At 40.1% G+C, this 12611-nt stretch overlaps 1 protein-coding gene across 3 annotated transcripts in view; it reads right to left on the reverse strand.

Annotated features, from left to right (window-relative positions):
• The window catches only part of mtor (mechanistic target of rapamycin kinase), a 71948-nt gene that overhangs the window by 15559 nt on the left and 43778 nt on the right, over positions 1-12611 (reverse strand). For all 3 annotated transcript variants that reach the window (XM_086106388.1, XM_086106372.1, XM_086106380.1), the window contains exons 33-38: positions 11553-11630; positions 9234-9341; positions 6205-6330; positions 4269-4400; positions 2816-2931; positions 221-338 (exon numbers count right to left, since the gene is read on the reverse strand). In XM_086106388.1, the coding sequence (XP_085962514.1) occupies positions 221-338; positions 2816-2931; positions 4269-4400; positions 6205-6330; positions 9234-9341; positions 11553-11630 (678 nt within the window). The remainder of the gene's footprint in view (positions 1-220; positions 339-2815; positions 2932-4268; positions 4401-6204; positions 6331-9233; positions 9342-11552; positions 11631-12611) is intronic.

The following is a 12611-nucleotide window of genomic DNA, read 5'->3' on the forward strand; positions in this document are numbered from 1 at the left end:
AAATATAACCACTTATCGATCTGTACAAATGGGCCATGAACTGACTGAATCTAAACATCGTTTTGTGGAGATGTTTGTGTTGAAAGGCATTTAAGACTTTCGCTTGTAAGGACAGCCTCCTGCCGACAGAGCTGGATTCTATTTATTTTTATTTTTTTAGCTGTCGCCGGAGAGGTTGAAAGAGAAAGGTTAGAATGTAAAGACGAGCGGTGGGGCTGACCTTGTACCAGTTGCGGTCATGCTCAGTGGAATGGCTGTAATACTGCAGGACCTTGGGGATGGTACTCTCATTGATGCCCTGCAGACTGAGCTGCCACTCTCCCAGCTTTAGGAAGCATCTGTGCAAAAGAAGAATAAAAGTCACGGAAATCAGCGCATCTAATAAAGAAAACTAAAAAAAATGCTCATTGTAAACGATATGTTAAAAAAAAACATTAAGTAGGATAACAAAAACACCAAATTGCTGGGGACCTGATAGGAAACAGGAGGTCAGAGGTCAGCCCTGCTCTACAGCAACAAACTCAATCGCGAAAATGTTCTAAATGCTGTAAAATGAGTGCGGTTTCAGGGTCTCCTGCTCCTAATTTAACAAGGGAAACGTTCAATTTCTAGAACCACTGAATGACATGACCGCATGAGCAGTAAAATGGTCCTACTGAGGAATATAATCATGATTATGTCGCAGCTTCCAAAACACATCTGATAAGTGGGATTCAGAGTACGAAGGACAGTTGATCAAAAAAAAAAAAAAAAAAAGGAGCCAATTCTGTTTTGACTTCGGGAGAAGCAAGACGGCATTTTTTATTTATGCATTTATTTTTAAATAATCAAACACGAATAAAAACTTCCCATATGTGCTGAAAGGTTCTGGGAGTACATCCAGAGGGTCTGCTTAATTATCCAAACTACTTTTTCTTCAGTTATAGCGAGCTCTGCGGCATTCCTCTTCATCAAGCTCTGGATGGTAAGACGCTCACAAGCAAACTACTGGTGTGTGGCAAAGGCTGAATAAAACGCTCACACATGTTGAAGCAAATTGAGCGCTTTGTACACATGGTGTTGTCATCCCTTCCATCAAGAATCCAGCAGTCTCGGGTCCATTTGCAGAATACCTAAACTAAATTGTTTTGAAGGAGATTATGTAATTTTTCCTGAGTGCTTTTCCATGCGAGCACGTCTTCACGTGTAAAATGGCAAAAGTTTCCTTAAACTGCAGAAAATGTAACAGGTTTGACTTTTTGGAAAATAGCAGGAGGTGTCTGGATGTTCGGGGATGTCAAAACTGTGTGTCATTTGGAGAGGTAATACCAGGTTATAAAGCTTAGTCACGCTAGATAGACTTTGTCTAGCGGGAAGAACGTCCCTGTGATTGTGTACACACAGTGTTGGGCCGAGCCGCTCGGGTGTGCCCCATAGCGCACATCAGACCTGTATTCTTTAAAGTGTGTCAGCGTGTCTGTAGGAAACCAGCCCTTGACTGACGAGATACTCTTGTTGTTACTAACATGCATTCCTCAGACAACCAGTGTCCCTCTTGGGAGGTTGAAACGATTTTTCCAAAACAGCCCAGGTCTTTTTTCCAAATTTGTCACGCTTCACTGTGTCAATGTGTGACAAATGAGAAGCAATGATCCATATCTGCGCGTTTGTGTCAGAAGTTGAGAAAGATTGTAACTCAGGGCAGATGTTAAAGCATAAAAATCCCAATTACCCTGCTCCCCAAGATCCATCCGCTCCAGAAACGTTTGCATATATCAACTGAGCTTTGGATGTGATCAGTAAACAAAACATAAATCATGTAATAGATATTCTGCATATTACGCATGTACGATACTCTACAGTTGCACTTAAATGCATTTAACTTCATGTTGTAATTTACAAATAACAAATGTTGTTGAGCTGCTGAGCTCTTTCTTTGCTTTTCTTACAGTACCTGTATTACAAAATAGGAATTCACAGTACGTGTGCTCACTTGTGAAGGTAGAGTGTATTTATTTTTAATGAATACTCCAGTGCCTAACTTCATTTTAGAATTGTGGGACAGTTAAGAATGGAACTATACCACCGAGGTAATTTTCAATGCAGGCTTTTATATTCTATTTTCCATTAGACCGAATCAGGATCAAATCTCTGTAATCAGCGTATGACAACACAGGAAGTCATCTGAATGTCAGGCTTTTGAAAAGTTGCAGTTAAGCTGACAACATTTTGAAAAATAGTTCATGCTACGCATGGTTTCCCCACAGTGAGCTGCACCTTTCTGCCAGAGCCGTCAGTCAAGCAACTCAGCGGGAGGCCTGAAGGTGAAAAACCGGCAGCGTTGTGGAAGAAGCAAACCACATCTGCGACATTTGACGGCACGGTGCCATGTTTGGGTTGCTGATGAGTAGCTGTGCGTGATATAGTGCGAAAGAGGGCTAATTTTGCATTGCGAATGTTTACCATTTAGTCACTCAAAGGATCAGGCTCACCTTGAAAAAGACCCTGGGAATGTACGTGAAGGTGTTTTTTAAAACAGGAAAAAAAACCCCTCACAGGGCTACATTTTTCTTCAATTAGCATGACAGTTGGATACACCATGCAGCATTAATAATGTAGACAGACATTGTTACGGAAATAAAGGAAAGTGACGCAAATGAGTTGAACAGTTATTATCTCAAGTACGATTCCCGAACAAATTTCCATATATAAAGTACACATAAACCAAACCTCAAGTCAGTCAAAGAGCACAGAGGACTAGATTAGAGATTTGCATACAATTTGGTCGGAAAGCACCTTTTTTTTTAAAAAGTATGTTTATTTAAAGGGGACAAACCTTGCCATCAGTTTATGAAGCTCCTGTTTGTGTTTTTGGTCTTCGGCCGCAATAGCATGCTGGGCTTGTTGCTCCATCCCTTGCACAAAATGCTGCATGTGCTGGAAGGCATCAATCTAAAGAGGCACAAAATGAACTTTAGAGAGAGAAAGGTTGGATGATGGCTGGAAGGCTTTCTGGTCTGTAAGTGTCACCCTGAATCGAAGAAAGAAACAATGATAAAGCAAAGACTCAAAGTGAAGAAATTTACTTTGATAGCACACTCAGCATGTAGACAGTGAACAGGGCAGTCACTCTCATGAATCCTCGATTATACTTTATATGCAATTTGCATACCACATTTTATAACTCACACAAAAACGTAGTTCACCACTGTCACTTGTAATTGTGAATCATCTTTTCTCACAGCTTGTTGAGCTATAGCTCCAAAAGGACGATAAACCAAGCAGGCAAGCACAAGCGGAGTTCATCCTTCAATGCTTGCTGAACTGAGGTCTAAGCAAAGTGCACTGCATTCATAACAGTGTTTTAGAAATTCAAAAGTATTATTAAAAAAAAAGTAAAATCACACCACAGTGGCAATAGTAAGATTTAGTAAAGTAAAATTGACATTTTTGTGCTGAGCCCGATTTTTCTCGAGCACATCAGGTTTGCAAAATAATAATAATAATAGTAATAATAAAATATTTAATGAATTAAGGGTTAGGTTCAGCACCAGGTGGATTTTTTTTCTGGAATGTCACAGCTCTAAATCATGCCTGGTGAAATTTGTAATGGCTATATGTGCTACAATACAAACTGCATGAGTCATCAAGCTGAACACTGAACACAAATGCTCTATTTATGTTCAAAAGTGCTTTTTCCTGAGACCTTTCTGTGCAACACATTTGGAAAATAATATAAATATAAGTAACTTTATATGTATATGTAATAATATGAGGTGATGAGGTTTCAAAGTCAAAAGGAAATTCTGAAGGAAATTACCATGTGGCCCATGACTAAAATGAATGTGACATCTGCAGTGTAAAAGCCCACCAGACTATATTCATTTTTAATATCTTTTCATTTGCCAAATGTAAAACAATTACCCATGAGTCCTAGTTTAGTTTTTACTTGGAAATTACATGAAAAAAACTGACTAAAGTCTCCAGTGAAATCAAAGCTCCCCCCGCAGGACTTGCAAGAAATTTATTGGAAACTAAATGTTTTTATCCAGCTTCAAAGCAATCAATCATAAACCACTGCTCCTGAATGACTGACTCATGCACGTCTAACATTACAGGCTGTCTTTATAGCGGGATACAGTTGTGATGGAAATAAAAGTGTAAAACCGGTCTGGCTTAGACAGGATATGCGAAAATAAGATGAAATGGTCCTAAAGAATTCCACCTCTTTTCTATTACTGCATTCCCATCCAGAAGGGTGACCAAAAAGAGAGTTCGCTTGCGCTCACCTTTCGAGCACTCTTCCACATATACTTCATATAAGCGTAGGTGACATGGGGGTGGGCTGTGGGCAGTGGGTGATCAAGTTGCTTCGAGGGGTCGACACCCAAAAGGAGCACCAGGGTCTTATGGGCCAAAGCCTGCAAGGAGTGAGGCGAGAAAGTAAAACACGGGCAAATGCATCACAGCGGAATGAAGAGCAGCGTCAGCAAGTTGACGGACCATCGAGGCAGACACCCGTTGATGACATTCTGTCATTTTGGAAAAACTTAGAGGCCTTGAGACCTGACAGACCGTCATTATATAACTGTCATGACACACGTTTACTGAAGTCAGCAGGAAGAAGTTATTAAAAAGATTTTGGGAAGCAAAGAAGGTAAAAAGGAGAAAAAGACCAGTTTTAAAAGGTTTTTTTTCTTCCCACCCCCAAACCATGTCTTCACTTTCTCCAATATGCTTGCCATTGCTTTCACTTTCAGTTACATCACAGTTAGTCATTCAAGCATTATGTGTGTGTGAAGCTGATTGTCTGCAATGCTTTGCAATCAATGAGACTAACATAGAGGTGGATGTAATTTATGTGTTTCAATGTTGGGGGGGGGGGGGGGGGATAGTTGGCTGAGTGATTTAAGTTACTGAAAAGTTCAATTTGATGGACCCGAGGCCAAGCATGGCTACTTTGATAAAAATGACATCACGTAGCTAATCCAGCACAGATTTACACTACAGGGAACAAGAGTGTTTCTAACTGTGCCCCAGTTCAGATGCAATCATGTCCAACATAGTGCTCTTTTTTTTTTTTTTTTTTTAGCACTAAAGCCATCACAATAGATTTGAATCAAAGTGAACAAGATCTGCTTTAAGTGCAGACTTTCAGATTTAAGTTGAGGGTATTTACTGCAAATGCAAACCAAGTGAATGGTGTTATGGTGTAGGAATTGCAACAGAATTATACTTTTTCAGGGACAAAAGTAATGGGACAATTGTATGCTGAGCTGCTCCATGGCCAGGTGCATGTTATTCCCTCATTATGCCGTTTACAAGGAGCAGATAAAAGTTCAAAATTTCGTTACAAGATCTGCTGCTGTCAACTGGCTCAGATCGAAAGACCTCTCACCATGAGTGAGCAAGTCATCATTATGCTGGAAAATCCAAACAAGCCCATCATAGAGTGAGCAAAAACATTAGAGTTGGCCACATGAACTGTTTGGAAAATTCTTTGAAAAAAGAATGCACAGAAAAAGACTGTGGTACATGGCCGAAGAATTCTTTCCCTGTTGAAAAAAAAACCCCCAACCCAAAAAAACCTTTACAACCGTTGGCCACAGAAGTCAAGGACAGTCTCCAGGTAGATGCATGTGTCAAAGCCAACAATCAAGAGAAGACTTCAACAGAGTCAATACAGAGGGTTAAATACAAGATATATAAAGCTTCAAAAACAGAAAGGTCACATTAGGGCTTGCCAAACATCTTTAAAAAAAAGAAATAAATACAAACCCTATACAATTCTGACACACCATTGTGTGGCCAGTTGAGACGAAGATCAGCTTGCGTGAGAGTGATGGTAAGACAAAACTGCTCAAGATCCAAAGCATACCATCACATCAGTGAAGCATGGTGGTGATAAGTGTCACGGCGTGGGCATGTATGACTGCCATGGGACTGGCTCCTTTGTATTTGCTGATGATGTGACTACTGACAAAAATGCCAGGTTTAATTCTCAAGTGGGTTTTGGGCAATGCTTTCCGCTCATATTCAGCCAAATGCTTCAGAACTTATTGGACACTGCATTAAAAGGCAGATGGACAATGACCTGAATGAAGCGTACTGCGAAAGCAACCAAATGAGTGTTTCGGTATTCCATTGTTTGTGACGAATAAATCTACCCGTATATTTTTTGAAGTTGAATATGAGTATATGCTAAGGAATGATGCGGCTTCTTACCAGACGTCCACTCTTGCCACAGAGGCTGGCATATTTCAACCACGTCCTCATATCCTCATGGGGGCTGATCACCAGTGACCTGACCATTAGAATCCTTTGCCAATCCTCCACAATACGCTGACAACCCTGAGAGAAAAAAAAAAACCCCACACACACACACACACACACACACACACAAAAAGCACATATGAAATGCCATTATAGACGCCACACACACACACACACACACACACACACACACACACACACACACACACACACACACACACACACACACACACACACACACACACACACACACACACACACACACACACACACACACACACACACACACACGTCAAGTTCCACGTGCCAGTACAATAAACAGATATATAGGTCAACTTTTATGTATTTTCAAGAACTATTCGTTGGCATCCTCTGTTCGGACATGATTTACACGAGGAAGGCAATATTATAATTTATTTATTTATTTTTTGCATGAAAGAGCAAAATGGTGTAACTCAATATTTTAAGTCTTGCAGTAAAGCGATGACAATATTTCACTTCATTTTAATGAAAAATCTTTCTGCGGAACAGTTTCTGAGGGGATCTCAATTTTGAGCATTTTGAGTCCATTTGACAGAGAGAAATGTCTGGAAAAACAGTAATGCATGATAGTCGCCTGAAGGTTAAGGCACACGCACGTTACTTGAATATAAAATAATATAAATGGCATAGTTGATGAGTAGGACAGGGACCCTTTGATAGAGGAGTGACATCAATCCCAAATTAATTGTTATGAGGGGAGAAAAAAGGACGTCACTGCTGTTGATGGCATTATAAGGTCAGTGTGTTTGCTCCGCATGGCCATAACGAGACCCTAAAGCAAATCTCATCTTTTACAATGGGGGGGGGGGGGGGTCAGACTGATCAAGAGTAGCGTCATTTCACAGAGACAGGAATTCAGTTCGTCTGGAAACGCTTTCTTTCCAACTGTCAAGTCTGAAAGCTTTGAAAAGTCACAGAAAGGAATTTGCCAGGTGCCGTTTCGAACCGTGGGAAGAAAATGGATAGACACGAATGAAACGCGCTGCTTTTCATTTTGAAGTTGGTGAGGTGAGGAGCCATCTTTTGTCAAGAGACAAATTCAAACTCCAACTCACATAATTGGATTGGATTGGATAAACTTTATTGTCAAATATACTGTATGTAAATGCTATTATTCCTTGACCAAATGTGAAAAACTAGGGCTGAGCATATAGTCAAGTCAAGTCAAGTCAACAGTATTTATAGAGCACTTTCAAACAGCCATCGCTGCATACAAAGTGCTGTACATGGAGCAATTTAACATGCACAATAAACAGTAAGACAAATCGGTAATAAAGGCGGTAGAAAGCACCAAACAGTAAAACCAAGAACAAATCGAAGTCATGCTGAGTCGAATGCCAAAGAATACAAGTGAGTTTTGAGGAGGGTTTTGAAGATGGGCAGCGAGGAGGCTTGCCGAATGTTCAGTGGGAGGTCATTCCAGAGAGAGGGACCAGCAACAGAAAAGGCTCGATCCCCTCTGAGCCTCAGTTTAGTTCTTGGTACTTCTAATAAGGTCTGGTCCAGAGACCTGAGGCGCCGGGCAGGTGTGTAGGGGCGGATGAGCTCAGAGAGGTAAGGTGGCGCGAGATTATTCAGAGATTTGAAAACAAATAAGAGCACCTTGAAAATAACTCTAAAATGTATGGGGAGCCAGTGAAGGGATGCCAGAGTAGGAGTTATGTGCTCCCTCTTAGGAGTACCAGTCAAGAGGCGAGCAGCGGCATTCTGGACCAGCTGAAGGCGCTTAATGGAGGACTGGCTGACTCCAAAGTAAAGGGCATTGCAGTAATCGAGCCGGGATGTGACAAAGGCATGAATTACTGTCTCAAAGTGTTGTCTCAAATATAGTTGAAAAGTGTATTATAATTTAAATATTATATATTTTTCGATATTTATTAATATGATGATGATTATGCTTTAACTAGCGATGGTAGATTAAAACCACGTTACTTTGCAGCAGTCGATTCCTGCCTTTCCCACAGGGGACAGCGCTTCAAAGCGCAGTCACCAACGCCAACATCCTAATGGGTATGCTACACCCTAATTCCAAGCCACTGCCTGTGTTAACCTGTACAAAATCTGGAGAAAAACAAGCGTGATGCATCAGGAAGGGCATCCGGTGTAAAAACTGCCAAAAATATCATCACCGTCGTGCCCCAACAGTGGAAACTCTAACTGATTGCAGGGTAAAATTCCTGCCAAGAGAGTGCTCTAGTCGACTGTATAAAGGACATGAGGGGTTTAGAAATGGAAATATTTGTGTGGATGGCGTACAATGGTGCAATGCCTCGGGACAAATCATTTTGCATTGACCATTTTTGGTGAGTGACTTGGTCGACCTGGTCAAGTATAATTATCCCTTGAAATGTTATTTACTTTTTTCTGTTTATTAATAAATGCGTTTTATAATATATCTTCAATTTGTAAAAAAAAAAAAAAAGAAAATAGACATCTTTATTTTTCACAATGAAGGGTTCAGTTAATGTCCATATGAACTGGTTGGGTTCCGCACCTCTAATAAGGTTAAGAACTACTGCCCGAGCACTAATAGACTGTTAATTTCTCCCACACAAAATCAAGGACATGTTGTTAAACACTCATCCTTAACAGGAACGATCTTGGAAGTGTGAGTGTGTATTTTATATACACAGTATATATTCCAATGCTGTAATATTTAAAACTAGTAGGCTTATGGACTTGTTTAGCAAAAGTCAGATTTGGAGACAGAGGAACTTTCCATGCTTTCCGAGAGACTATAAGGCTTTGCTGGGAAACTACTCATGTATCCTTGTGTGCACCAACTGTATGATGTTTGGCATACAATGCCGCCCTTGAACCACAGTAGCCTTTTCAACATCTGCTTTAAGATGCATTTGAGCTTTCACATGTGAGTTCGTGTGCGTGTGTGTGTGTGTGTGCGCGCGCTCCGATACATAATATTGAAGGCCTGAGGTTACCTGAAGCCTCTCCCACCATGTTTCCCGAATGATGTCCCTCCTCTCGGGCACAAGCTTGTACTGGATCACCTCCTCCAGCTCTGACAGCATCTGGCACGACACCATTGCCTGGGAAACACATGAGCACGATTGTTTTAATTTAATTTATGGGGACAATATCCCATACATGTACAATACAAGAGACACGTGAACATGTGTAGCCCTCGCAAGGACATGGTTATTACCAGTTACTCATATATCAGCTTTTTAGAAATGCTCAAGACATTGTGAAATTTCTCCAGAAGCTGCACGCCCCTGCGGTCATGTATTTTATTCAATATATTTGTGGAAAAATAGGTCTTTTAAATCACAAAGAACTTCAGAGTGGCTGACCTCAGTTCAGCAAGCATTAAACGCTTACCACAAAGTCTGCTTAGATTTTTTTGGGGGGGCGGCACTTAAAATTAAGAATTATATGGCAGGGATATGTGGTCAACCTGTATCATAAAAATTATAATTCTCTGGTCTGTGCTTAATATATTTTCATATATTGACATTGGATGGATGGATGATTTACGGATTAAGGTTATGTTGCATGTGAACTCTGTCTTGACGCTGAGGTGGCAGCAATTAGACAGGTGAATAATTAATTAGTCTGCTACTAATTGAAATGAGATGTTCTAGGAATTTAAAGTACCGGTAAATATATCAATCACACCAACTACCTTGTGGGTGATCATTTTAAACTGCTGGACCTTTTTTTTTCTACATTTCACACTGAATTAATGTGGTTCGACCTACTATTCTCTTAAAGTTGACTGTAGCAATTTAGCTCACAGAGTAAGGCTGAATTGACTTTTGTCATGTTAAATAGAGTAATGTTAAATAGTAAATTGATTGAGTGATTATCAACAATATTTTCCATCCTATCCATTAGTCCCTGGACTACGTTCAGAAAGTTGCTGTTGCAGCAATGAAGTACATGGTATCAAACAAATCCCCTTTAAGCCACTTTGGGGTGCAGGTGGCGAGTAAAGCCTTGTTGGATTTTGCCTATCGCTAAACTCATAATACAAGGTGTGTTAGCAAAGTTCCACAACTGGTGTCACAAAAATATATACTGTGGTGCCTTGCGATACGAGTTTGATTCCTTCCGTGACAATCCTCATAACTGAAATCACTAGCATATCAAATACTTTCCCCCCCATTGAAATAGATGGACATGCCATTTATTGGTTTCAGTCAACAACCCATTCCTTCTCAAAAATAGCAGTCTATAATATTCTATTTTATCTGTACGTACACAATACATAGAGAGTAATTATAGGATTCAATCATTTTTGTCACACTTTGCATTATTTGAATGGACATTGTGCCGCTACCTGCCCGAAGCACCTGGGGGCCATATATGACAGATGGATATACTGTACATCGACTTCTGTACAGTACTGTATAGACTTTCCAGCTCATCACAGCTCCTCTCACAAGACAAATAGTAGATGATTGATCGGAGTGTTCTAGTGAACATCTAAATGTATTGCTGCGCCACTGGTGTTCAAACATTAGTTGCGTAAAGCTTAAGATGGGAGTGGCATTCAACAGATGGAATCCTCTTTTTTGAACCTACTGTTCTCAAATCTGATGTGTCATTATCATTGTTATTACTATTATTATATCTCAAGTCCACGCTTGCAAGTCAAAGGACATTAAAAAAAGTCAGCTGATGGCAGCTTGTATCTTGAAAATCTTGTAAATCGGGTATTCAAGGCGCCACTAAATCTAAATTCCAAATGTCATGTTTTTCTCTTTGAAGTAATTCCTCTGGAGTCTAAAGCACTTTCCCAGCCTTCTATATCATGTCTCATGATAGGATTCTTCAGAGATCCTCCACATCTTCAGAACCATCTTGATGTCGTCTACATTTTCAAAATGGGTCCCAATGATGTCTTCCTTCAGCTTCGGAAGAGGAAAAAACATAACAAAAATCAGACGTAGCCAAGTTGGGTAAGAAGGGAGCTTGCTCCATTCATGGTGATGTTCATCTTGGCCAGTAACCGTCGGATGCTGGAGGCATTGTAAGCAGACGTGTTGTCATGCGGCAATCACAAAGTTGTCCCACCACAACTCTCGCCTCATCTTCCACACTAAACGAGGCGAACGCCGCAGGATCTCTTTGTGGATGTACTGATTGACTGTCTGGTCCTCGTTGAAGAGGAAAACTCCAATTTTGGAGTTGAGGTTTGAAATTCTGAACCTTTCTGAAATATCTCATAGTCGCTCTTCACACACCAAAAGAAATTCATAGAAGTTGCAATAGAGATAAAATGTATTTCAATGTACCCCATAGGCTCGACTGTAGCTCTCTCCAGCCATGGCTGTCAGTTCAGCATCAAGGAGGTCTCTTGCTTTGTCAATGCACTGCAAAACAAATACATTATAATTACAGATTGGATGTTGACAACAATGCTCTCAGACAAACAACAAAAAAAATGCATTGTTATTTTAAATCTGTTTGACTGGATCTGCAGAGCCAGTGAAAAGTAAGCCTGATGTCTGCCTACGAATAGGATTCAGAATTATTTCAAAAGATGGCCTGGTTACTGATTCTATTAAAATGTAATATTGAATGAAAAGCAGCTGGTACCAGGCTACAGCCACGTTAAAATACAATATAGATGGCTAGATTCACTGGCTTAAGGCATCATTGTTCGCAAGCGCTGCCAAAAGTGACACAGAAGTGCGACTAAAACTTAGGCCAGTGCATACGGCAAAACAGTTTGATGAACTGTTGACTGCCAAGTGTTATATAAAATGAACTGTTGGAAGCAATCCACACGCTACCTTGCGTGTTGAGTTAAAAAAAAAATACTAGAAATATGGACCACAGATCTGAGTTCCATCCACTGCTAAGCATTATGTCACTATTGTGGAAGACCAAAATTCAGTGAGCATCAGAGGAATAACTCAGTTTGAATGATGGTTAATCTATTGTTACACTTATGTCTTATGTCACATATTTTTTTAGATGTGGGAGGCATATGAGTGATATGAACCAACTTTGTATTTACTTCTGTCAGTGAGGTTTAATGCTTTGATTTATGTGTGGTTAACTTAATTTTACACTCGCATGACAGTTTCTCAAAATGTTACGAAAACATTGCCTTTGTAGTCAACAATGGCTTCATGATGCTGACAATTATCCATAAATCATTGTGGGAATCAACAATGTCCTTTTTTATTTGGTCACAAACTAATTTCTTCAGCTGCAGCCACAAATCCAATTTTAGTCAACTTTTAAGAAGTGTGGTATTCATAAGATGCTCATAACCCAAAGCATGGCATTCCTTCATATTAAATACTCATCTGTTGTCTGTAAGAGTCATGTTTTCTGGAGCTGTC

This window comes from Hippocampus guttulatus, chromosome 1 (assembly GCF_054856545.1).
Source record: "Hippocampus guttulatus isolate MCC_2025c chromosome 1, RoL_Hgut_1.0, whole genome shotgun sequence".
In the NCBI taxonomy this organism is placed as follows: domain Eukaryota; kingdom Metazoa; phylum Chordata; class Actinopteri; order Syngnathiformes; family Syngnathidae; genus Hippocampus; species Hippocampus guttulatus.